Here is a 25,058-nt window from a genome sequence, read left to right as displayed (position 1 = left end):
CAGGGACATCTCCATCTAGAGCCCCGGCAGGTTTGACCTCGAATGGCTTCATGAATGGGGCCGCTGCAACCTGCTCCTGTTGGGCAACCTGTCCCAGCATCTCCCCACCTTCACTGTGCACAACTTCCTCCTGATGTCAAACCTAAATCTGCCCTGCTCCAGTTCCAAACCATTGCCCCTTGTCCTGTCCCCACAGGTGCTTCTAAACAGCAGTCCCTCCCCAGCCTTTCTGTAGCCCCCTTCAGATACTGAAATGCAGCTCTGAGGTCTCCCTAGAGCCTTCTCCAGGCTGAACAGCCCCAACTCTCCCAGCAGGTCCCCATAGCAGGGCTGCTCCAGCCCTCTGACCATCCTGATGGCCTCCTCTGGACCTGCTCCAGCAGATCCACATCCTTGTGTTGTGAGCCCCATAGCTGGACACAGCACTGCAGGTGAGTACCTGTTGGGGTGTTAGCTTGTGCCATCCCCTGTGTTGGGTGCTGAAGCAGGAGGCTTTAAGGATGATACAGGTTGTGGCTGTCTAAGGGTGTCATGGAGCCCGAGTGGGCCTTTTCCTGCTGCCACATCCCCCTGATCTGGTGCTGTCCTGTGCGTTGTGGGTGTCAGTGCCTCTGGAAACAGCAGATGGAGCAGGTGGCTCCTGCGGGGCTGACCCGGAGTGGGGTTTGTGTTCAGTGTGTGTTGTTCAGGAGCAGGGTGATGCTTTGGTTCAGAGCTGCCAGTTGCTGTACTCCTGGTGTCCCACTTCCCTCGAACAAAGGTGTGACTAAACAACCAAGTGATGATTTATTCCCCCCTCTTTGTAAGCCACATCAGAGGAGCGCTGCTGCACCCATTGTTCTTCAAGCAGTTCGGAAGGGCTCTCTCATGCTCAGCTTTGAAACTCTGCAGCTCAGCAGGCTGCATTTATTTTTTATTATTATTCTTAATAAAAGATCTTGGCTTTTAGCAACTGCATGTCTATCAATATTGCAAATTATTTATGGTGCTCTTGGAAATAAAGAGGAGGCATTTCCCTAGTGTTGATTGGAATAAAAGCACTTGGCCAGCAGCTCATCTGGGGGGGAATTATCATTTTTTAAATGAAATCACAGCACTGGGGAGGCATCGAGATGTGCTGGCATCGCTGAGCTGTGCTGCTTCATCCCTGCACACCATGCATGGCCTTCTATTGTTCCTGGCTGTGGCCTGTGCAGAGCCCCGAGCGCTGCGAGTCTCGCTGCCTTCGCATTCTCCTCTGCTGCTCATTGTGTCCCCCAGCGCCTGCACAAGACCTGCAACAGCCTGGAATTGGCAGCCAAGAAAGGATGGGGAGGTTGGAGGCATGAGGGGGAAGGATGGGTTGAGTTGACTCTTTCTGCAGGCTGCTGCAGGGAGCAGGACCCAGCTGCAGCAGTGTGGTGCCGGCAGAGCCAGGAGCATCTGCCTGGGAAGTTCTTAAACCAAAGAGTCTTTTAACTAAGAGACCCCAAAAGAGAGAAGGCTCAGCATTTCCTTAACAAAGAGGTGTGATGGGAGTCCTGGCTGGGTTAGGGCAGTTGAGCACATTCCTGCTGATTTAGGTTAGGGGAAACCATAAAAAGGGTTTAGTTAGGGGGGTGGAGAGAGGGACTGAGAACAGGTCTGGTGCGGAGCAGCTGAGGAACCTGGGGTTGTTCAGCCTGGAGAAGAGGAGGCTGAGGGGAGACCTCACTGCTCTCTACAGCTCCCTGACAGGAGGTTGGAGCTAGGTGGGGGTCAGACACTTCTCCTTAGTATCAGGTGATAGAATGAGAGGCAATGCCCTGAAACTGTGCCTGGGGAGGGTTAGGTGGGATTTTAGGGGGGAAAAAAAAAAATTCCTACAAGGGTGGTCAGAGCCTGGCACAGGCTGCCCAGGGGGGTGGTAGAGTCCCCATCCCTGGAGGCATTCAAGAAACATAGACATGGCTCTTGGGGCCAGGGTTTACTGGCCACGGTGGTGTTGATGCCTGGACTTGTTGGTCTTGGAGGCTTTTTTCAACCCAAATGATTCCCGGATTCTCTCCCCCACTGCAGGGGTAGGATGGAAAGGAGTAACCAGCAATAATCACAGATGGGTAAGAGGAGAGCACAGGCTTGTGAATGAAACTGGAGTGCAGCAGGAGGGTTTAAATTTAAAACACATCAACAACAGCAAACCCACACCAACCCAAAGCAAGCACCTAAAACCATGCAAGAGGCAAATTTGGGTTGGTTTCTTTGTTTGAGCTCAGCCAAAATCAGTCCATGTGAGCAAGGCTGGGGGTGGCTGAAGAGTAAAATGCCGTGGATCTCTCCAAGGTGAGCAGGATGGCAAAGGCGAAGGGATTTGGCAGTGATAATCAATTTCCTTTTAAAGGCCTGTTGAAAGGGCAGTGTCAGGGCAGGTGTGGAAATCCTGACAGCTCACACAGGTAAATTCCAAACTGGAAATTCCTGAGAGCTGAGGAAGTTGGTTCCCTTCCATTCCTTGTGCAGGCGTTTCAGGGCTTTGTGCCCTGAACAATCACTTATTAACCCCAGCTCTGTCACACAGCCCTAATTAGCTGGGGGTGGTACCTACAATAATGAAGCACGTGCTGGGCAGAGCACATGGCAAGGCAGCACACACCAGGGCTGCTGTCTGCTCTCCTTTCCCCTCGCCAGAGCACTGCCTGCTTGCTCTTCCTTCCTCAGATGATGGGTTTCATGAAAAATCTCTAGGAATGCAGTTCTTTGGGATTTCTCCTGTCCTGCTTGCAAAGAAGTGAATCCTTCCAAATCCTGTTAGAGAAGACAGAGTGCTTGGGAAGCACTGCAAAAAAAAAACCAAAGAGCTATTTCCATTCCTTGCCATTTCCATTTCTGCCCATAAAGTAGAAGAAGAGCCAGGGAATAATTCCCACTGTAGAATAAATCACCAGCTTTGCTGAAATTGCAGCCTTGGCACCTGCAGGGTTGTAAAGCTTTGATAAAGCCTCTGGGTGCTGGGGAAGGAGGGAGCTGCAGGTCTGGGTTGTGGTTTGATGGCCATAGTGGTCTTAGGTTGATGGTTGGACTCGATCTTAGAGGTCTTTTCCAACCCAAACAATTCTACAAGTCTGTGCTCAGGGGTAACCTCAGCTCCTGCCCAAGTGTTGGATGGAAGTAAGCCTAATCCAGTGTGGATGGCACATCCCTGCCTGCCAGAGGCTCCTCTGCGCTCTGCACAAGTGTGATTGGCATCAGTTGTCCTGCTTGAAGCCACTAATGAGCTTAAGAACTCTTGTGTTTGACAAAAATGAAATCCTTCCCTCCACACAAGGTCGCGTGCTCGGCCTGCTGCTTCCGCGCCAGCACAATGGGCAGTCGCTGACCTTGCTTCGGATGCCACCTCCAGGCTCATTGCTGAGTAATTAGGGTAACCTTCCTACGAAGTTTGGGGGGCTTGGGGAGCGCAGAGGGGTGGGGGTTGTGCTGTTAATGTGGCATATCCCAAGACTTGGCCTTGAATTTCAGGCACTGGGCTGTTCCCAACTCCATCTGTCCACTAAGTGAATGTCAATCCAATTTAAGCTTGCATATGTTTCCAGGGAAACCATTGGAGGCAGTGGGGGGAGCTGGACCATGGAGGGGCTGGGAAGAAAGCACAACAGCAGCGTTTGTACTTTCAGCTACTTAAACATGATTAGAAATCTCGCTGGCTGCAGTAACCCTTCCCAGAGCAGTGCTTGCAGGACTCCAAGGTCAGATAGTTCCTCCTGGAGGAGGCTGTGTTCTGTGTGAATGAAACTAGCAAATTAAAACAAACAAAAAATAGAAGGGGACAAAGCAGCTTCAGGTGCTGTCCCTGTGGCCTCATCCCAGCTCTTGGAGCTCTGCACTTTCCCATGCAGAAGCTGAGAATCACAATTCATCTGAATTTTTTGTCCTTCCTAGCAGGGTGGAAGGCTCACACAAAATGCTGCCTGGTCCCACAGCTGAACAAAGCAGCTGTAGATGCCTCTCCCTGTCCCACCCAAAGGAGTCTTTCTACCAATAATTAAACTCCCTTAAAAATATAAATTGAGAGTGTTTAGGTAAACTCAAGATCAGTGTCCTGGTGGCGTGAGAAGAACAGCATAGTGTGTTGGTGCTGTGTGCTGGGGCTGTGCTGGTTTGAAGGGGGGTGTTGCCTGAGTTCCAGGAGATCTGTGGGATGTCTGCTGCCTGAGAGATCTGTTGGGATACCTTTAGTGGTCAGGGACTGGAACAGGCTGCCAAGGGAGGTGGTGGGATCACTGTCCCTGGAGGTGTTCGAGAAATGTGTGGGGACATGGTTTGGTGGCCATGGTGGTATTGGGTTGAGGGCTGGACTTGATCTTAGAGGTCTTTTCCAAGCAATCAAATGCTGTGATTCTGGTCACTCAGACAAGGTGAAGGTGCTGCAGATCTCTGAGGGTTCATCTTGCACTCATAGCATGAGATTCCCCAGACACTTAGGAGCTCAAGGATGCTGAGTCTCCCGGAGGTATGAAAGCAAATGTGTAAGGTCAGACTGAGCATGAGGCCATTTGGGCTTCCTGGTGTTCAGTGTCTTTGGCAGATCATAGACTCACAGAATGGTTTGGATTGGAAGGGCATCCAGTTCCACCCCCCTGCCATGGGCAGGGATGCCTCCCACCAGCCCAGGCTGCTCAAGGTCTCATCCAGCCTGGCCTTGCACACCTCCAGAGAGGAAGCAGCCACAGCTTCCCTGGGCAACCTGTTCCAGTGTCTCACCACCCTCACTGTAAACTATTTCTTCCTAATCTCCCCTCTTCCACTCAGAGCTTCCCCCTTCCATCACTGCAAGTCCTTGTAGAAAGTCCCTCCCCAGTTTTCTTGTAGGCCCTTGCAGGTACTGGAAGGCTGCTGTAAGGTCTCCCCAGAGACTTCTCTGGGCAGATCGTATCAGTGAGGAGAGTCAGCCACAGCAGAGACCAAACAGAGCTCACTGCATGGATGAGAAGCATCTCTCAGCTCTGTGTGGCAAAGCTGTGAGCAGGGCAGAAAGCAGCAGAGCAGCCTGGGGACTCCAAGACAGAATGTGCAGTTGGTTTCTGCTCAGGAGGAATGAGGATTGGTCTTTTACCTCCACGTTTAGAGGAGGAATTAATCTTTACTTGAGAGCTGAGCTTCAGCAGAAGCTGGAACTGTAAGTCAGCCTGGCTTCTTGAAGAGGGCTGCATTTCTGCCTGCTGTTGCAGCCACTAAATGCAATGTTTGTCTTGGTTGTTGAAATGAGTAAGGAGGTGCTCACTTTGGAGCTCTAAAGTGGGAGAGTGTCGTTGTAGTGTCCAGGATGCTGCTGGCATGCCTGGGCATCAGGTGCTTCCCTGTGGCAAAGAGCTGGAGCCAGAGATGAAGCTCTGCTGCCTGGGGACGTCCTGCCTGGGTGCTTTGTGCTCTGACTGCCACATGAGGCAGAAACTCTCAGAATCACAGAATGGTAGGGTTGGAAGGGACCTCTGCAGATGGAGTCCAACCCCCCTACCAAAGAGGCATCACCCCAAGCAGGTCACACAGGAACACATCCAGGTGGGTCTTGAAAGTCTACAGAGAAGGAGACTCTACCACCCCTCTGGGCAGCCTGCTCCAGGGCTCCACTACCCTTAAATTAATGTTCTTCCTCATGTTTAGATTCAGCTTCTGATGTTCCACTCTGTGCTCATTGCCCCTTGTGCTGTCACTGGGCACCACTGAACAAAGCCTGGTCCCATCCTCCTGACACCCACCCTCAAAGTGCTGATCCCCCCTCAGTCTGCCTTTTCCCAGCCTAGAAAGCCCCAGTTCTCTCTGTCTTTCCTCATCAGCTCAAAGCTCACTGCTTTTCTTGCCCAGCATCAGCTCCTCTTTGAATCAACTTTCCTGAGATGTGGGTTGCCAGCAGCAAAAGTGGCTCTGGGAAGGTGGGCAGCAGGCCATGGAGTTGTCCTTGGGGCTGTGGTTGTGTGGCAGCAGGCTTCTTCAGACAGCACAGGGGGAGTTTGTTACACATGTGCCCTTATCGGCTGTTTACCCTGCCCTGTCTGGGCACAGCCTGGGAAAGCAGAGCTTGCTGCAGCTCTCCTGGATCTTCCAGCAGCTCCTGGAAACTTTCTGCCAGTTCTTCTGCCCTTCAGCCAGTAGCTGCAAGTGTCTCCTGCTGCCACTTTGGCTCTGCTTCAGCTGGCAGCTCTGGCAGCTGCAGGCATCCCTCTCTGCTCAGATTTATGGTACTCTAGCTTCAGACTTGGTCTCCTGTACTGCAGCCCAACTGGAGTCTAGCTCTGAACTGCTGCTCTTACCCAGGTGTTCTTGTGCTGGTGGCTGGGATGCACCAGGGCATTTTTCTCCTCCCCATCCATCTGCCCCATATGCTGAACATCTCCATGTTCTCAGGTTCTGTAGCCGATACTCAGGGGGTGATACTGATTATTTTGTTCTTCTACTTGCTGGTGCTGGGAGTCCCTCCAAGGTTTTGCTCTTCTTGTTGTAAATCCACTCTCCATGAAGCCATAGTTGGAGGAAGCAGAGGGGGCTGTCTTCAGTGTCTCAGAGCACCCATCTGTGAGGAGCAGCTTGCACTTGCAGGACTCTTGGTCTTCAGCACTCAACACACTTAGATGTTCTGAACTACAGCCTGACCTCAAGGAACCTTCCTGAAAGTCCAGTTAGGTTGAACTGTTGGAAGGCTCTGTGGTTCCCAAGAGTAAGTTGTAATTATGCTCCTTTGGCAGAGATCTGCTGGTTTAGCCTCTAGAATTCACACTGGCTTCACGGTGACCTGCAGTGATGTGAAAATTGAGGTCTTCAAAGACTTGTGGTTGCTGGGTTCTCCTTGAAAAGAGATGGTGCCTTTGCTTCAGGAGCAGATGGGCCTCTCTGTGGCCTCAGGTCTGCAAGTGAAACGTCCAGGTATGAATAAACATGGGATAACTGTGTGTGAGAGTTGTGCTGGAAGCCATCTAATGAGGCTGGCTTGGTCTCAGAGCAAATTGTGGCTTTTGGTGCTCAGGAGTTTGCAGAGAACAGGTCTGTGAGCTGCTGGGGTTGTTGTGTGAGACCTGGTATGGAGTCAGCGCAGCACTCACTTGGGGTCACCAGCCCCTTTTTGGTGCAGCCTCATGAGAAGTGCTGTGAGCCTGACACCGAGGTGCCAGGTGGATGTGGAAGCTGCAGAGGTGTGATCTGAACCTGCCTGCTCTGACAAATACATGGTGTCAACCTCACTCAAGCTTTACAGCCTCTTCTCCAGCTCTGCGGCCCCACGCTCTGTGCGCAGCCAGGAGGACCTGGGGCGGTGGCGGTCACCCTGCTGTGGGCAGGGGATGAATTACTCCAGGATGCTGCTTGCAGATCTTCTTCACTTTGTGGTTTTTTGTTTGGGCTTTTTTAACCTCAATTTCTGTAGGTAATCTTCTGCTCTTTGTAGCCCAGCAGAAGGCTGTAGGAAAAGACTTCTGCACCTCCCTAAGTGCAGTCTGGGTCCTGTCCTCTCATTCCCTGGAGAATGCCATATCAACATCTTCCACGGTCTGAACTTCTTCCCCACCCTCTTATTTTTTCAATCACATGATGTAAGCTCCTACGCCCTCTCCTTGCCGGTCACCTCCAAGTCCTTGGCTCCTCCAGCAGTACAGAGCAGGACAGACATGGGCCAGCTGGAACCTGCTCCCTCCTGGACTCCTTCCACGCTGCGCAGTGTGGCTGACATGCAGCTCTCTTGGGCATCTACCCCAGGATGATGCTGATTCTTCTCACAACAGAGGGATGTTGTTGACTCATCCAGCTTGTGCTCCTCAGCAAACCTCAGCTGCTGTCTGCAGAGTCCCACCTTGCTTGTTCTGCGTTTGTGTAACTGATGATTCATCAGACTCCAGCACAGGGGGGTTGGAAGGGACCTCTGGAGCTCATCCCAGGCCAACCCCCCTGCTCCAGCAGGGCACCCACAGCAGCTTGCCCAGCAGCACAACGGCCAGGGGGGGTTGGAATCTCTCCAGAGAAGGAGAGTCCATAGCCTCTCTGGGCAGCCTGCTCCAGGGCTCCAGCACCCTCACACCAAAGAGGATTCTTCTCATGGCAGGTTGGGTATTTCTCCCTGTTAATGGCCTTTTGAGACTTGGAATGCTTTTCAGGCCCATCAGGATCATTTGTGACCCCATAGCTTGTCGTCTGACTTGCTTGCTGTCCCTCCTGTGGTACCTGCAGGTGAATCACAGTCACAGTTTGGGTTGGAGGAGCCTTTCCAGGTCACCTATCCCAATCGCCCTGCAGTCAACAGGGACATCTGTAACTAGAGCAGTTTGCTCGGAGCCCCAAACAACCTGACCTGGAATGGTTCCTGTGACCAGCTCTGAGTGACCCTGCTGCAGCAGGGGAGTTGGACCAGATGATCTCCAGAGGTCCCTTCCAACCCCCATCACGCTGGGGTTGTGTGACACACAACATCATCCCTCCCTCCCTTCTTTCCTCCCTCCCTCCCTTCTTTCCTCCCTCCCTCCCTTCTTTCCTCCCTCCCTCCCTCCCTTCTTTCCTCCCTCCCTCCCTCCCTTCTTTCCTCCCTCCCTCCCTCCCTTCTTTCCTCCCTCCCTCCCTCCCTTCTTTCCTCCCTCCCTCCCTTCTTTCCTCCCTCCCTCCCTTCTTTCCTCCCTCCCTCCCTTCTTTCCTCCCTCCCTCCCTTCTTTCCTCCCTCCCTCCCTTCTTTCCTCCCTCCCTCCCTTCTTTCCTCCCTCCCTCCCTTCTTTCCTCCCTCCCTCCCTTCTTTCCTCCCTCCCTCCCTTCTTTCCTCCCTCCCTCCCTTCTTTCCTCCCTCCCTCCCTTCTTTCCTCCCTCCCTCCCTCCCTTCTTTCCTCCCTCCCTCCCTCCCTTCTTTCCTCCCTCCCTCCCTCCCTTCTTTCCTCCCTCCCTCCCTCCCTTCTTTCCTCCCTCCCTCCCTCCCTTCTTTCCTCCCTCCCTCCCTCCCTTCTTTCCTCCCTCCCTCCCTCCCTCCCTCCTTCCCTCTCCCTTCCTGGAGAGTTTTCTCTATCAGATTTCTGATGACACATCATGCCAGCTGCTGGGCACTGCAGATGTTCTTCTAGCTCTGCTTGGGACCTTTGGCAGTGTAAGTGTTGAGGCCCTTGGCTTTCCTGGACTTGGACTACCAAAATCAAGTTTGTGTGGGCATGGTGACTCCTCTGCCTCAGCCAGATGTGGCAGCTGTGGTGGTCAGTGTGGTGAATGGTGCGGAGGCTGTGCTTGGGTTTCTGCAGCCCAACCCCACCTCCCTGATACCTCTGGAAAGAGCCATTGCTGGGCACTTAAACCTGAGAGTGCTAATTGTGAGCTAGTGAAAAGTGTAATCACCAAGTAATTAACTGTAAGCACTTACTGCTGGTGGAGCTTCAGGCTGGTCTGATGAAGACAGTAATAACTTCAGGTTTCAGACTAAAATCTCCTTCCTTTCGTCTACCACTGCACCTTGGGACTTCCCCCACACTCCACGTGGATGTGCTGTCTGTAAGCATCTCCCACCTTTCTCCCCACTCACAGACTGGTCATTGCCTTCATGGAGAATCAGTTAACGAGCTGCTCTTCAAAATCACAGCAGCAGCAAAGCCACCCCAGTCTGAGCTCAGTCCTGCAGGTGAGTGCCTTGCCCCCACCTCAGGGATGGAGAACCTGGTTCTGCCTTGTGAAATCAGGTGCTGCAGCACCGTTCAGTCATGCTTGATGATTTTTTGACTGGCCTAATACATTAAACCAGTTGAGTGGTGACATTGGAAGAGGCACTCCTCTTAGCTGGGACTCATTTGGCAGTACTAGTGTTGTACATTAAAGAGGTGGGGAGAGAAGAGGGCACAGCCATAAGTGTGCTGTCTGAAGATGGGTGGATGTACCCTGGATGGGAGGTGTTGGGTGATGCTGTGTCTAGTGAAGGAAAACAATGATTGCATGTGGATTCTCAAATGCCTTGCAGTGCAAGGCATTTGTGGCCACCTTGCTAATTTTTAAGTGTTGGGATCCAAGAATCCCAGCATGGTGGGGGTTGGATGGGACCTGTGTCCATCCCCCCTGCTCCAGCAGGGCACCCACAGCAGCTTGCCCAGCAGCACAATGGCCAGGGAAGTGGTTTGGAAGCTCTCCAGAGAAGGAGACTCCACAGCCTCTCTGGGCAGCCTGCTCCAGGCCTCCAGCACCCTCACACCAAACAAGTTTCTGCTCATCTTCAGGTGGAACCTACTGGGGTTCAGTTTGTGCCCAGAGCCCCTTGTCCTGTCCCTGAGCACCACTGACAAGAGTCTGGACCCAGCCTCTTGCCCCCCCACAGCCCTTGCTGAGCATTGCTCAGATCCCCTCTGGGGCTGCTCTGCTCCAGGCTCTCAGCCCCAGGGCTCTCAACCTTTGCTCCTCACAGAGCTGCTCCAGGCCCCTCAGCAGTTTTGTTCCTTTAATGGGATGGGAATGGTGTCCTGTAACTTCACACTTCCCAGTCTGGATCTCCCTCTTACAGGACCTGTAGAAGTTCTGCCCAATTTGGTGAAAAGATCTTTTGAGATGCATCCACACCCGAATTTTCACTCCATAAGTTCAGCTTCAGATTCAAGCTCTGCTTAGTGTTCAGTGCAGTGCTGTGGTCTGTAGGACTGAAGGAGAGTGGTTGGTCATAGGGTTCGTGGTGGGAGTGCAGGAGCTTTGTAAAGCCCTTGACTTGAATTCTGGATTAAGACTGAAGCTCTCAAATGGGAAACTGCTCAGCAGGAGTTGTCTTCTGTCCTGTGGCCTCAGCTGGGGCAGTGTGGAGGATCCTGCTTCTGTAAAGACTTTCAAGACCTGTCTGGGTGCATTCTTGTGTGACCTGCCTTAGGTGATCCTGCTTTGACAGGGTGGTTGGACTCTATCCAGAGGTCCCTTGCAATCCCTACCATTCTGTGATTCGATGATGCTGGCAGGAAAGTGGGGATGAAGACACAGAAAGTCTCTTTTCTTTTGAAAGGTCTGCTGCAGTTTGACTGTAAGGAGGAATTCAGACCTGTGGTGGAGGAAATGTGAAATCCCACCAAGGTGTTCTGCTTCACAGACAACTTCCAGAATCATAGAGTTGTTTGGGTTGCAAAAGTGCTCTAAGACCATCGAGTCCAACCATCAACCCAGCACCTCTAAACCATGTCCACATGTTTCTTGAACACCTCCAGGGAGGGTGACTCCACCACCTCCCTGGGCAGCCTGTGCCAGTGCTTGAAATGTGCTTTGTATGTCCCAAGCTGAGGTTGCAGTAACCTTGGCAGTGCTTTAAAAACTGGTTAGAAACTACAGGTTTGTCCAGCTGGGAAGTGATGCTGTCCTGAGGAGTTACTCAGGAGCTGACAATCCCTTCAGATGAGAGTTGTAGGCTGAGGTGGTGCTGGTCAGTGTGGGGCAGCTGGGGATGAGTCAGCAGACAGGAATCCTCACAAATGCTCCATCAATCTCTTATTTAACATAGCCTTTTTTTTTTTCCCTGTTTGCCTGCTTCTGTAAACTTCAGCTGAGGTTATAAACTCAATGTCTTTTCAATGCTAACATCCAGGCTCTCCTGTTCTGAGTGATGAAGGCAGTACCTGCAGCTGCAATGCCAAGTCTTCTGGCACTGAGGTTCTGAGGGATGCTCCAAGCTGAGGAAAAGATGGAAGATTATAGAAAGGGGGGGAAAGCCCCAGAAAATGTAAAAGTTCTTAAAGTTGCCTTTTGGGGTCAGATTTTAAGGGTGGTTAATGCAATGGGAAGCTGAAGGAATGCTTTGTCTTTCCTGGAATTTCCTGCCTTGTTTTTCTCCCCTAAAGCAGCTTTTGCTGAGCACTGAAATGTTGCCTTTGGATCTCAAGGGTGCTCTGCTGACAGTCTCTAACCATCACAGAAACACAGACTGGTTTGGGTTGGAAGGGACTGTGAAGATCATCCAGTTCCAGTCCTCTGCCATGGGCAGGGACCCCTCCCGCCAGCACAGGCTGCTCAAGGCTTCATCCAGCCTGGCCTGGAACACCTCCAGGGAGGAGGCAGCCACAGCCTCCCTGGGCAACCTGTGCCAGTGTCTCACCACTGTCACTGTCAAGAATTTCTTCCTAATCTCCAGTCTAAACCTCTCCTCTTTCAGCTTCACTTCTCTGTCCTTGTGTTGGAGGCTCCAGGTTCAAAAGAGTTGGGAGGTTGGGCTGGATGATCTCCAGAAGTCCCTTCCAACCCCTAACATCCTGGGATCCTGTGAATGTGAGTGGAGACAATTGTGGAGAGAGATGTACCAGAGAGAGGAAAAGGGAAGTCCAGATCTTGAAACAGGATGGCAGTGACAGCTTCTAAGTAGAGAGGAGCTGGCACGGATACACCTGCCCTCAGAATTTCCAGAGGCAGCAGAGTTTACAGGTGTCAGACATGGAGTCATGGCACAGCCTGAGTTATTGAAGCTGAGCAGCTTGGAGGAGGTTCCCAAAGCTGTTGCAGAAGAGTGTGACTGAGACATGGAAGAGCTTTCCTGTTTACTGTAGAGATCTTGCACCTTGCCCTTCAGAATAAGGCCTGGGAAACAATTAGTGATTCCACTTCATCCATGGAACCAGGAGTGGTGCCAGAGCTCTCTGAAGGAAGTGACACATGATTGATATTTTCCCAGACTCAGCGGTCTGAATTTAGTTTGCATTTTGCATTCAGGGAGGATCAGATGAGCTGGGCTGGGTTTATTTTTTGCCATAAGCCTCGATGAGGTTGATTGGCAAAGCTCTGCTCCTTCTCAAGACATGGCTGTCAGGGCTGTCCCAGGATACTCCTGACCTGGGTTTTCAGGCTGCTTGCAGGCATCTCGCAGGGCGGTGCTGGCGTAGCTGGCACAGGGGCAGCTCTGCAGAACCTATTTGAAGTTCTAATACTCAGCTTTTTGGCAGCATGTGGTGTTTCATACCTCTGGTACTTGACCTGTAGTTGCTGCTGCTCTTCTCTGGGGTGTTTCAGAAGAAATGCAAAATCCATGGAAAGTTTGAACCTTTCCACATCTCGAGTGGTCCACTCTGTGCATCCCTAGCCCCCTCCAGGGCACATCTTGCCTGCTCTCTGCCTGCTTCCATTAAGAGCAGATCATGGCAGCAAGGTGTATAAAGCACAGCAGAGACCCAGCAGAACTCATGGCACAAATGAAAACCATCTCTGGGCTCTGTGGGTGTGTTGATGGGTGAGAGAAATGAGGCAGCTCTGCAGCCTAATGAGCTCTGTGCAAACAGCTCTGATGGAGCTTTGGATGGGCCTCAGGAGGAAAATTTGGGCTGGACTCTGGGAAGACAAATCACAGCCTGCAACACGTAGAGGTTTTGTAAATGTTTGGGATTGGGAAGGGCTTCTGCTGCTGGGGCTCCTGTGCTGTGTGGGCAATTCCAGTCGGGATGCCTGACACTGCTCTCATTTATCCAGGCTTCCCAGTGCTCCCAGGGTGCTGCCTTCACACAACACCTTCCCCACAGCACCAGGACTGATCTGCCTGTAAAAGCAGCAGGGAGGAAGGAGCCAATCCTCCAGACACTTAAAGTTTTAGAGCTGTTGTCACAGCCTAAGCTGCACCACTTTAAGTGGATAAAACTTCCCTGAGCAGACAGAGGCTGAGTGTCGGCGAAGCGACGCTGTGTGGAGAGGAAGAGCTTTGTCACCCTCACTCCTGGTGCCTCTCTGAGGTGCCAGATGGATGAGAAGCTTTACAGGCTTTGCATTTCTGTGCTTTTGGCATCATCTCCTTGCAAGGAGTACACCTCTGTAGGAACCACTGGGGAGGAAATAGTGCTTCAACCACTGGCTCCCTCACTCTGAGAAGGATATTGAGATGCTGGAGCAGGTCCAGAGAAGGGCAACACAGCTGGGGAAGGGTCTGGAGAACAGGGCTGGGGAGAAGCAGCTGAAGGGACCTGTGGGAGTTCAGCCTGGAGAAAAGGAGGCTGAGGGGAGGCCTTCTGGTTCTCTACAGCTCCCTGAAAGGAGGTTGGAGCCAGGTGGGGATTCTCCTCTTTTCCCTTGTGTCAGGTGATAGAAGAGGAAATGGCCTGAAATTGTGCCACGGGAGGTTTAGGTTGGAGATTAGGAACAGTTTCTTCACTGCCAGAGTGGTCAGGGATTGGGACAGGCTGTCCAGGGAGGTGGTGGAGTTCCCATCCCTGGAGGTGTTCAAAAAACCTGTCCATGGCACTTGGGGCCATGGTTTAATGGCCGTGGTGGTGCTGGGTTGAGGGTTGGACTCAATGATCTTAGAGATCTTCTCCATCCCAAACAATTTTCTGATCCTAAGGGGTGGTCCCAGACTAGTTTCTTCTAATTTCACTTGTAATCAAGTGATGGAGAGGCAAGACAGATGCTGCAGCTGCATGATTACTGAAGATGCAGCTGTTAACACACTTGCTTATTCTCCTGCTAATGAGGCATCAAGTCTCTCCTGATTCTGCTGCTTGGTAGTGGCTTTATTCTAGCAGAAAATTGGACCAATATTGGGGTCTTTTAATTTTTCTTTATACTCATCTGGTTAGGGTTCAGCAGCTGTCAAGAGAGTTTCTCAGCACTAGTCCACTTTGAGGAAGGAGGCAACAATTCCAGAGAGCTTTGAAATGCTCCATGGGCTCTGGATGAGGGTTTTTAGTCCAATCTGCTTCATTGAACTTGGAGTCATATCTGAGTGTCTTCTCACTGTTAATCCAGGGCCTCAGCTGCAAGCAGTGACTGGGTGGCTCTGGCATGAATATGTTCACTGAGTTCTTTGGCTTATCCTGAGATTTCTTGGAAGCTTCTGGGCACCATTGGGCTTTCTTCTTTGCTTTATGGAGTGATACAAAGATGGAAAGAGGATGCAGAGACCTAGCACTCTGCAGTGAGTACAATGCCTGCTGGAGCCCAGCTCAACATGACTCTGGTTTTGGAGGCAGGAAGCCCTTGGCTGTCAGATGGTTTTGTTGTGAGCAGCCTTCAAAAGGGGCTGCTAGATCAAGGCAAGCCACTTGTCTTATCTGCTCCATGCTTTGTGCCAGGAAGGGAATCACAGAGTGCCGGCTTGGAAGGGACCCCAAGGATCATCTGGTCCAAGCTTTCTATGTAACAGTAGAGCTGAAATGAGATGGAATAGCAGGGGCCAAGCCAGCCCTGCGATGCAGGGGACTTGGGGTTGGACTGAATGATCTCTAGAGGTTCCTCCCAGTCCCACCATTCTGTGATTGATCTTGTAGGCATGGAGAGGCTTCTTGGTAGTCCCAGCATGCTCAGGATGACTTCAGTTCATTACTGCCTCAGTTTGGTCTCTTCTGCAAGAACAATTCCAAACTTGAAGGAAATTGGCTGGCTGACTTGATAAGCATCCTCCCAGTTCAGTTTTCAGAACCTATTTTTCTTCTCAGAAAGACAGAGCTCCTCACAGAGCACTCTCCTCCATGGAATCACAGAATAGCTTGAGTTGGAGGGGACCCCAAAGATCATTGAGCTCCAACCCCCTGTCATGGGCAGGGACACCTCCCACTAGCCTCATCCAGCCTCATCTTAAATGCTTCCAGGGATGAGGGATCCACACCCAAATCTACCCTGCTCTAATCTCAAGCCATTGCCCCTTGTCCTATCAAGGTCAGCAGACACTAGCCAAGGAAGGCTTCCTGTGTGTGACAGGATGTCAGTGACACTTAGTGTCCCCAAAACACGTTGGGACATCAGGGAAAGCTTGTCCACACCACAGGGGCTTTGAGTCGCCGGGTCTCTGGTAGTTAATGCACATATAGACAAGGCAGTTAAACACAGGGGGCTTATTTCAAACAGATAATCTAATTATCAGCTTGATTAACCCTTATCAAATGAACAGTCCTTGGGTTGCTTTGTTCTCAGTGCCGCAGAAGCAGTTGGAGCTTTAATTAAGAGCCTCAGAAGTGGCAGAGCAGTGTGGATGGCAGGAGGTGTGCCAGCAAGGATCTCATTGCAGAAAGGATCAAACCACCCCTAGGTTGATGCCCATGTGAAGATTGACTCTTTGGTGCCAATAAAGGGGATCTGAGTGGTTGATAAACACCATTAGGTTAAGCACTTGGCCTGTCCTGTGCTGCTTTCTCTCATGCTCAGGTGCAGGCTTCATTAATTCTGTTCCAATACCACTCAATTAGGCTGATTGGTAATGTTTATAGGTGGCTCTTATCTGCCTGTCTCCCTCCTTAGCATCACCTACCTGGGTGAGTGGCTGCTCTCCAGACTGCTCGCTTTGGCTTTCGGAAGAGGAGGCTGAGGGGAGACTTCATCACCCTGTACAACAACCTGAAAAGAGGTTGGAGCCAGGTGGGGTTGGTCTCTTCTCATGTGCGGCGACAGCACAAGAGCAAACAGCCTCAAGTTGTGCCAGGGGAGGTTCAGGTTGGATATTAGGAACAACTTCTTCTCAGAAAGGGCTCTCAGGCATGGCCCAGGCTGGCCAGGGAGGTGGTGGGTTTAAAAGCTGCATGGATGTGGTGCTGAGGGATGTGGTTTAGTGGCTTAGCAGCAGTGGTGGCATTGTGAACTCCTGGTGAGCGTCTGGGCTTGATGAGCTCAAAGGTCTCTCCCAAGCTCAAACATCTGACACAAGCCTGCTGCAGGTCATTTGCTGGAGTTGAGGTCAGAGACAGACCACTTCTGTGATGTTCTGGCTGGCTGGGGAGGTCCAGATAGCCTGAAGCTGTCTGGCTTGCCAGGGCTGCTGTTGGGATGCCAGGTACTGGTTTGACAGCCCATGCCTTCAGCAGGCAGTTCCTGGTCCAGGTTCTTACCTCTTCCCATCCATATTTTGTGTTGATTTTCAACAATGACTTGACACAGGTGAAAAGTGAGAAACCTCATGAATAAACCCCCCTAGACCAGTACAGGTGAGGGGTGATCTGCTGGAAAGCAGCTCCAACGAGAAGGACCTTGGTGGACTGGTGGACAAGGTTAATATGAGCCAGCATTGTGCCCCCACGGCCAGTGTGGCCAGCAGGAGCAGGGAGGTCATTGTGCCCCTGTACACTGCACTGGTTAGGCCACACCTTGAGTCCTGTGTCCAGTTCTGGGCTCCTCAGTTTCAGAAGGACATTGAGAGACTTGAAGGTGTCCAGAGAAGGGCAACAAAGCTGGGGAGGGGTCTGGAGCACAGCCCTGTGAGAAGAGGCTGAGGGAGCTGGGGTTGCTTAGCCTGGAGAAGAGGAGGCTCAGGGGAGACCTTCTTGCTCTCTACAACTACCTGAAGGGAGGTTGTAGCCAGGTGGGGGTTGGTCTCTTCTGCCAGGCACCCAGCACCAGAACAAGAGGACACAGTCTCAAGCTGTTCCAGGGGAGGTTTAGCCTGGATGTTAGGAAGAAGTTCTTCCTAGCAAGAGAGATTGGCCATTGGGATGTGCTGCCCAGGGAGGTGGTGGAGTCACTGTCCCTGGAAGTGCTTAAGAAGAGCCTGGATGAGGCCCTTGGTGCCATGGTTTAGTTGATTAGATGGTGTTGGGTGATAGGTTGGACTTGATGATCTCAAAGGTCTTTTCCAACCTGGTCTATCCTATCCTATCCTATCCTATCCTATCCTATCCTATCCTATCCTATCCTATCCTATCCTATCCTATCCTATCCTATCCTATCCTATCCTATCCGGCTGAGAGCCTGGAGAAGAGCAGCCCCAGAGGGGATCTGAGCAATGCTCAGCAAGGGATAAAGGAGCTGTAAGGGACAAAGGGCTGGGGCCAGACTCTTGTCAGTGGTGCCCAGGGACAGGACAAGGGGCACGGGGCACAAACTGGACCCCAGGAGGTTCCATCTGAACAGGAGGAGAAACTTTGGTGTGAGGGTGCTGGAGGCCTGGAGCAGGCTGCCCAGAGAGGTTGTGGAGTCTCCTTCTCTGGAGAGCTTCCAACCCCCCCTGGCCATTGTGCTGCTGGGCAAGCTGCTGTGGGTGCCCTGCTGGAGCAGGGACGTTGGACTGGATGCTCTCCAGAGGTCCCTTCTAGCCCCCCTGTGCTGGCCTTTGGTGAGTGACATGCAGATGAGTATCCCTCTTTTCTATCTCCCTTACATGTATGTTTTTGGGCCTCTCTGCCATGTGTGATGATTTGGTTGCTTCACGTGCACGGTGCTGGTGCAGGGAACCCCAGCAGCCAGGTTCTAAGCTGGATGGGGATTTGCATGTGACCATCTCCTCACGTTGGCAGCTCTCTGCCTCAGCCCAAGCTTGTTTATCACACGAGTAGGTGCTTTTCTCTTGTCTGAGTGTTTTGGAGCGACGCCCAGAGGGTCTGCCTCTGTCGACACACGATGAACACTTGTAGCGTTAGAAACAGCCTTGGTGTAACAGGGAATGTGCTGGGGTGCGAGCTGGGCAGAACAACCTTCTGGGCTGTCCCAGCTGCTGTGCCATTGGCTGTCACCGCCTCGCCTTTCATTGCTCTTGTGTTCTGTGGCCTAATATTGAAGCGCAGCTCATGGCATCCTGTCTCTTAATTGGCTTAACTGGCCAGCACCCAGGAAGACTCAGCTGTGGATGGAAACAAGCTTCCCAAACATTTCCTCATTGGCAGTTGGTGCTTCACGCGGAGATGGCCCTGCGATTGTGCCGGGGAGGGTTCGGTTGGATGCCAGGAACAATTTCTTTGCTGCAGGAGTGGAAGGGGCGGCCCAGGGAGGTGGTGCAGGCACTGTTCAGGAAAGGTGTGGCCGTGGCACCTGGGGACATGGTTTGACGGTCATGGTGCTGGGTTGGTGGTGGACTGGATAATCTTAGACAATTCCATGCATGTGTGGGTCCCTCTTAACAGATGTTTCCTTCTGTCCCTCCCAGGGCCGGACGGTGATCCTATGACGCATGCCCGGAAGAAACAGCTTTTCCTCCTGAAGCACCCAGCCGGTTCTGCTGGCCGCGCTTCCTCGCCGGCAGGCAGCAGCAGGATGGAGAGGGCCGAGGCTGAGTGTGATGAGCAGCGAGATGGAGGCGGCAGCGAGGCCCCAGCCTGTCCCAGCGGCTGCCTGGGCACCAGCAAGGCCAAGGGCCTGCACGAGGTGCGCAAGACCTACCCCCTGCGGCGCCGGCTGCTGCCCTCGGTCAGCAAGAAGACCTGCAAGGTGCTCCTCACCCGGCTGGAGGACGTGGCTGGCTCCCTGTCGAAGCAGGCCCAGACCTGCCAAAACAAGGACCTGCCCCACAGGGTGCAGGGCTTGGCACCCGCGCTGTTCCCCGAGCGGGCGCAGCCCCTGGGTGCAGGGGAGAGCAGCGCCCCCGGGGAGGAGTGCAGAGGGACTCCTGCGGGGCTGGAGCAGGAGCCGGGCGCCGCCGCCGCGGAGCCCCGGAAGCGCCGCCTGGCCTCGCTCAACGCCGAGGCGGTCAACAACCTGCTGCTGGAGCGCGACGAGGCCCTGTGCCCCGGCCGGCGCCTCCGCAGGGACCCGGCCCGGCCGGACTGCGCGGCCAGGGGCTTGCTCTGCAAGCCTGGCGACGGCTGGCCTCCGGCAGGCAGAGCGGTGCCGGCCAGGCCGGGCAGGGGCAAGAGCCGGCACGAGCACGGCCAGAAGTGCAGCAGCTGCGATCGGGCACCGGGCGAGGGCTCGGAGGATGGGGCTGTCCCCTACCATCCCACCCCCAAGAGGCTGGCTAGCCTCAACGCCACGGCCTTCCTGAAGCTGACCCACGAGAAGGACCAACCCCTGAAGCCCAGGAGTAAATCGGAGGGGGACGGCAAGTCTGAGAACCACTGCTCGAAGTCAGCGCTCAAATGGGCCAAAGCTGGTCGGAAGAACTGTGTCAAGGCCAAGAAGGAGGGGGCTGGCTTGAAAGTGGAGGGTCAGCACGGCTGGCAGGGACTCACTCTAGGAGCTTTTGGGCAAGGAGAGCAGCAGGACTCCTCTAGGCTCTATGGGACAGCAGAGCCTGTCCCGTACGAGTCACTGTCTAGCTCCTATGCCGGCACAGAGGGTTTCTACCACAGACTGCCTTTGCTCATGGGTGGCCAAGCTTCCATGAAGCCGGAGTACGGAAGACCTGGAGAGAAGTCGCCGACCCCCAAACAGGAGCTCCATCAGCCTTCCTTTCCCGTGCAGCAGTTCCCTGCCCTGCCCGTGCCCGGCAACCACGCGGACTGTGGCTGCCTCTTTGAGTCCTCGGATCTGCCGCCGCTGAACGGCTTCTACGTCTGCTACGGCCAAAGTGGGTACAGTGGCTACCCCCACTGCTCCCTCAAGGACCAGCTGTCACAGCCTGCTGCCTGCGAGGGGCTCTTGGTGTCACCCAGCTCCTTGCCCTCGGGTGCTCATTTCCAGCCGCTGCACTGGTGTAGCTCCCCGTACTGCTGCGGGGAGGGCACAGCCATCGGCAGCTACAGCGTCTGCGGTGTGCTGCAGGTGCCCGAGGGCAGGGTAGGCAGCCTGCACACAGGGCGCAGCACCTACCCCTACAAAATGCCTTTTGCAGCAGGTAAGGTGCAGAGGCTGAGCAGGTCTTAGCAAGGAGTCAAGGAATGGGTTGGGTGGAAGGGACTTTAAAGATCATCCAGTTGCAACCCCCCTGCCCCAGGGCAGGGACACCTCACACCAGCCCAGGCCGTTCAAGACCTCATCCAGCCTGGCCTTCCATATCTCCAGGGATGGAGCACCCATGACCTGCCTGAGCAACCTGTTCTCACCACCCTCACTGTCAAGAATTTCTTCCTCCACTCCAGTCTCAAATCTCCCCTCTCCCACCATTGTTGCTCTTATGTCACTCGCAGCCCTTGTTCAAAGTCACTCCCCAGCTCACCTGGAGCCCCTTCAGGTACTGGAAGGCTGCTCTGAGGTCTCCCTGGAGCCTTCTCTTCTCCAGGCTAAACAGACCTAACTCTCTCAGCCTGTCCCCATAGGGAAGGTGCTCTGGCCCTCTGTTAATCTTCATGACCTCTCCAGCAGATCCATGTCCTTCCTGTGCTGAGGACATCAGAGCTGGGTGCAGTACTCCAGGTGAGGTCTCACCAGTGGCAGAATCACCTCCCTGGTCCTGGTGGTCAAGCTTCTTTTGATGCAGCCCAGGACACGGTTGTCTTCTGGGCTGCAAGCACACATTGTGCTTTGAGATTTTCAACTGATGGTCCCAAGTCCTTCTCCAGACTGCTCTTGAGCCACTCCTTGCCCAGCTTCTCTTTGTGCTTGGGATTGTCCCAACCCAGGTGCAGGACCTTGCCCTTGGCCTTACTGAACTTCCTGAGGCTGGCATCTTGTTTGATGTTTCTAGGAGAGGGTGGTTGAGAGAGGGCTCTGATTGCCAGGAAGCAGGCTCAGAAAGAATCCACCTCTCACCTCCCCTTCCCCAATCCTGATTCCTGAGGGGTTTTCCCACTGAAAGGTCTCATTGGTGTGGAAAGCAGAGAACTGGTGAAAGGATTTGAGTGGTGAGAAGGTGACTCATGACTTGTCATGTTGGAGCTAAGCACCTAGCTTTGATCTGTGTGAAATGAGTGGGGCTGAGCTCCTGCATGCTCTGCAGGACCCCTGCCCATGCTGCTGTGCTGTTCTGAGCAGAGAGACTCAGCACCTGGGGCTCAGTTTCTCCTCTCTTCCCCACAGCAGGACCAAAGCATCTTTAGAGGGTCTCCAGCGCATGGGGCTGAATTTCTCTTCCCTTCCCTAAAGCTTGCTCTCAGGGCCTTTTGGAGGGCCCTCCAGCAGGTGGGGTTGGACTAGATGATCTCCGGAGGTCCCTCCCAACCCCTACCACTCTGTGATTCCCAAAAGCTTACTTCTGGCACTGAAGCATCCTTAGAGAGTCTCCAGCACACTGGGCTGAGTTTCTCCTCCCTTCCTCAAAGCTCACTCTCAGGACCCAGGTGTCCTTGCAGAGCAGTGTGAAGCAGCAGTGCTGCCTTGGTCTTTAGACTCTTACTGGTGCATACTGGGTGGGGGCTGCAGCCTTGCAATTGTAGATAAGATCTGCAGGGCTGTAGTGGTTCTGTGAGAGGCTTCTCCTTGAGCAGGTGCTTGGATGTCACCCTGGTGATACAAGTGCCAGTAAGGCTGTGGGTTGGGTGAGTGGTGGTCCTGTCTTTGCTCTTGATGTCTGAAAGTGAGACCAGCAATGGTGTCAAGAGGTGCCCCAGCTGCCTGCATCAGTCCTGTCCCCAGCCTGGTTTCAGACTCTGCTTTATCTCAGAGCTTTGCCTTTGCTGGTGACAAATCTCTTGAAACTGGGAGGTGGTTACCAGACACCAAGACGTTGGCTGGAAGCCACTCAGCTGTTGCTGCAGGGCCTGGCCCTTGGCCTCATCCCATTGACCTCAGCCCATTGATTGCAGCCTGGTCAGACCCATGTGCAGAACCTTCTCACCCACCCACGCAATTCAGTGCCATCTTCACACTGGCTGAGGGTGCACTCAGGCCCCTTGTCCAGATCATTGACAAAGACATTGAAGAGACTTGGTGCAGCCAGGAGCACGCAGGTGGTGCAGACCAAGGGTGCCTTGGTGCTCACTCAGCCCTCCCGGTGAGCTCCTGGGCTCTGCTGGTGCTGGCAGGGGCAGGGCTGGCTCCAGGGTCGTGTTGCCTAGCTGGGTGTCACCCTGCTGCTGAGGCCTTCCGTGGCGTGGTTTCCTTCCTGTGAGCAGCTCTGATTTAAAAGCCTGTGACCTCTGAGTGGTGAGGGGATTGAAGTGCACAGGGAGGTCCCCTGGAGCATTAACAGTGAGGAGACATGCCTCTGGAACCACATCCTTCCATAGACCTGCTGAGAAGCTGCTCCAAGGAGAAGGACCTGGGAGTGCTGGGGGACAACGAGTTCACCAGGAGCCAAAAATGTGTTTTTGTGGCCGAGAAGGCAAATGGTCACCTGGGGGGCATGAAGAAGAGTGTGGCCAGCAGGCTGAAGGAGCTTCTCCTCCCCCTCTACTCTGCCCTGGTGAGGTCACATCTGGAGCCTTGGGCCCAGATCTGGGCTCTCCAGTTCAGGAGGGACAGGGAACTGCTGGAGAGAGTCCAGGGGAGGCTCTGAGAATGCTGAGGGGCCTGGAGCAGCTCTGTGAGGAGCAAAAGGCTGAGAGCCCTGTTGCTGAGAGCCTGGAAAAGAGCAGCCCCAGAGGGGATCTGAGCAATGCCCAGCAAGAGCTAAGGGGCTGTGGGGGGCAAGATGCTGGGTCCAGACTCTTGTCAGTGGTGCCCAGGGACAGGACAAGGGGCACAGGGCACAAACTAGACCCCATGAGGTTCCACCTGAAGATGAGCAGAAACTTGTTTGGTGTGAGGGTGCTGGAGGCCTGGAGCAGGCTGCCCAGAGAGGTTGTGGAGTGTGCCTTGTGTGGAGAGCTTGCAACCCCCCTGGGCACTGTGCTGCTGGGCAAGCTGCTGTGGGTGCCCTGCTGGAGCAGGGGGTTGGACTGGATGCTCTGCACCATGCTGGGGTCTGGGGAGTAGGAGTGTGATGTATCTTGGTCTCAGGGCTTTCTTCAGCCCCTGTTGGACAAGTTAGCCTGGTTTGAGGGCTTCCTCGGTGCCTCCTGCAGCCTGTGAGGAGTTCTGAGATGCTTTTGAGAGGCAGCCTCAGCCAGGCTGCTGGTCTGGCGTGGTTCAGGAGTCTGCTGTAGGGACAGGGCTCTGCTGGAGGCAGCAGCCTGCATCATTTTCCTGCCTTCTCTTCACCTTGTTTCATGTTTCTGGAGCTAATTTGGAGAATCTCCTCAGTTTTCCCTGATTAGGGGAATTTGGCTGTTGGAGAGAAGCTCTGGCAGCTTCTGCTGGTGTGGTTTAATCCTTCCCAGCCTTGGGATAAGCCTTTGATTTCCTTTGTGCTCAGTGACAGGCTGGAGCTGCTTGGCGCCTGGCCAGGCTCCCGTGCCGCGCTGGTGGGCGCTGCCCGGGGGACTCGGGCGGCTTTGTTGTGGCATCGGCAGCAGCGTGCTGGAGCGGCTCAGGCTCAGGAATGGCTTAGCTCTGGGAATCCACTGACAGTGCAGAAGGAAATTGCAGCCTGCAGGGTCTTTACTGCTCTCAGAGAACGGTGGGAATGGAAGGGACCTCTGTAGTTCAAGTCCAAGCCTCCTGCCAAGGCAGGGTCACCTCAGGCAGGTGACAAAGGAATGCATCCAGATAGGTCTTGGAAGTCTGCAGAGGTGGAGACCCCACAACCTCTCTGGCAGACAGTCTGTCCAGAGGCTTGACACAGTAGTCCAGCTGTGGCCTCACAGGGCAGAGTAGAGGGGCCAGAACCTTCCTCCAGCTGCTGGCCACATTCCTCATGCTCTGTAAAGCAATAAAGGGAGTTTTGGGGGAAGGTGGTGGGAGTGTTGGACAGCCTGGCTGGCAGTCAGCTGCTGTTCCAAGTGGGATCCCTGTCTCTTCTTCCCTCCTGCCAGAAGGCTGCAAGTCTCTGGACCAGCTGAACCTCACAATCCCCGTGGCAGGACACCCCGCATCACCTGCCCACCCGCTCTCAGGATGTCCTGTACCCAGCGTGCCACCGGCTGCAGAACCTGTCCCTCACCTGCAGACCCCCAACTCTGACCCCCAGACCACGGCCCGAGAATGTCCGCAGAGCTCCAAGCCTCCCAGCGGCTCCAAGTCCGGGCTGCGGAACGCCCCTGGCTGCCTGCACACCGCAGAGAGCAAGGCCGCAGGGGCTCACTGCCACCCCAAGCAGCAGCGCATCGGCAGGAGGAGAGCCACCAACGGCTGGATGCCCGTGGGCACCGCCTGCGAGAAGGCTGTCTATGTGGTGGTAGGTGTCTGGGAGCTGCAGGGCTGAGGTGGCCACCACCAGTGCTGTGTCTTCAGGAGAATAAGGCCCTGAGAGTCTTTTGGGTCCCTGTGTCAGGGTGGAGGTGGCACCTCGATGCCACGTGGAACCTCTTGCCCAAACAGACAGTTTGGGCTCTTCAAGGCCAAACTGCTGTTGGCTTTGCTTTTCTCCTGTGCCCTGACAGTACCTTGCACAGCACGACAGGCAGGGCAGGAGAACCTGCTGCTCCTCTGCTAGCATCAGCCAAAATGTCACAGTGATGAATGGTGCTGGCTTCAGCCTTTGTAGGGGTGGCACCAGTCACAGCTCTGAGTCCATCACAGAGGCTGTCCTCAGCTGCCTCCTCCTGGGTTGTGTCAGACTGTGTGAGAAATGAGGGAGGTTTTGGCCTTGTCAGGGGGAGCACTTGTCTAGA

At 53.9% G+C, this 25,058-nt stretch overlaps 1 protein-coding gene across 1 annotated transcript in view; it reads left to right on the top strand.

Moving 5' to 3' along the window:
- Nucleotides 1-25,058, top strand: part of BAHD1 (bromo adjacent homology domain containing 1) — a 40,788-nt gene that overhangs the window by 5,650 nt on the left and 10,080 nt on the right. Inside the window, exons 2-3 of the mRNA XM_054171727.1 lie at nucleotides 18,740-20,365; nucleotides 24,261-24,622. Of these exons, the coding sequence (XP_054027702.1) occupies nucleotides 18,757-20,365; nucleotides 24,261-24,622 (1,971 nt within the window). The 5' untranslated portion in view covers nucleotides 18,740-18,756. The remainder of the gene's footprint in view (nucleotides 1-18,739; nucleotides 20,366-24,260; nucleotides 24,623-25,058) is intronic.

The sequence above is a fragment of the Dryobates pubescens genome, chromosome 22, assembly GCF_014839835.1.
Source record: "Dryobates pubescens isolate bDryPub1 chromosome 22, bDryPub1.pri, whole genome shotgun sequence".
Taxonomy (NCBI): domain Eukaryota; kingdom Metazoa; phylum Chordata; class Aves; order Piciformes; family Picidae; genus Dryobates; species Dryobates pubescens.
This window is presented reverse-complemented; position numbering and strand designations above follow the sequence as displayed.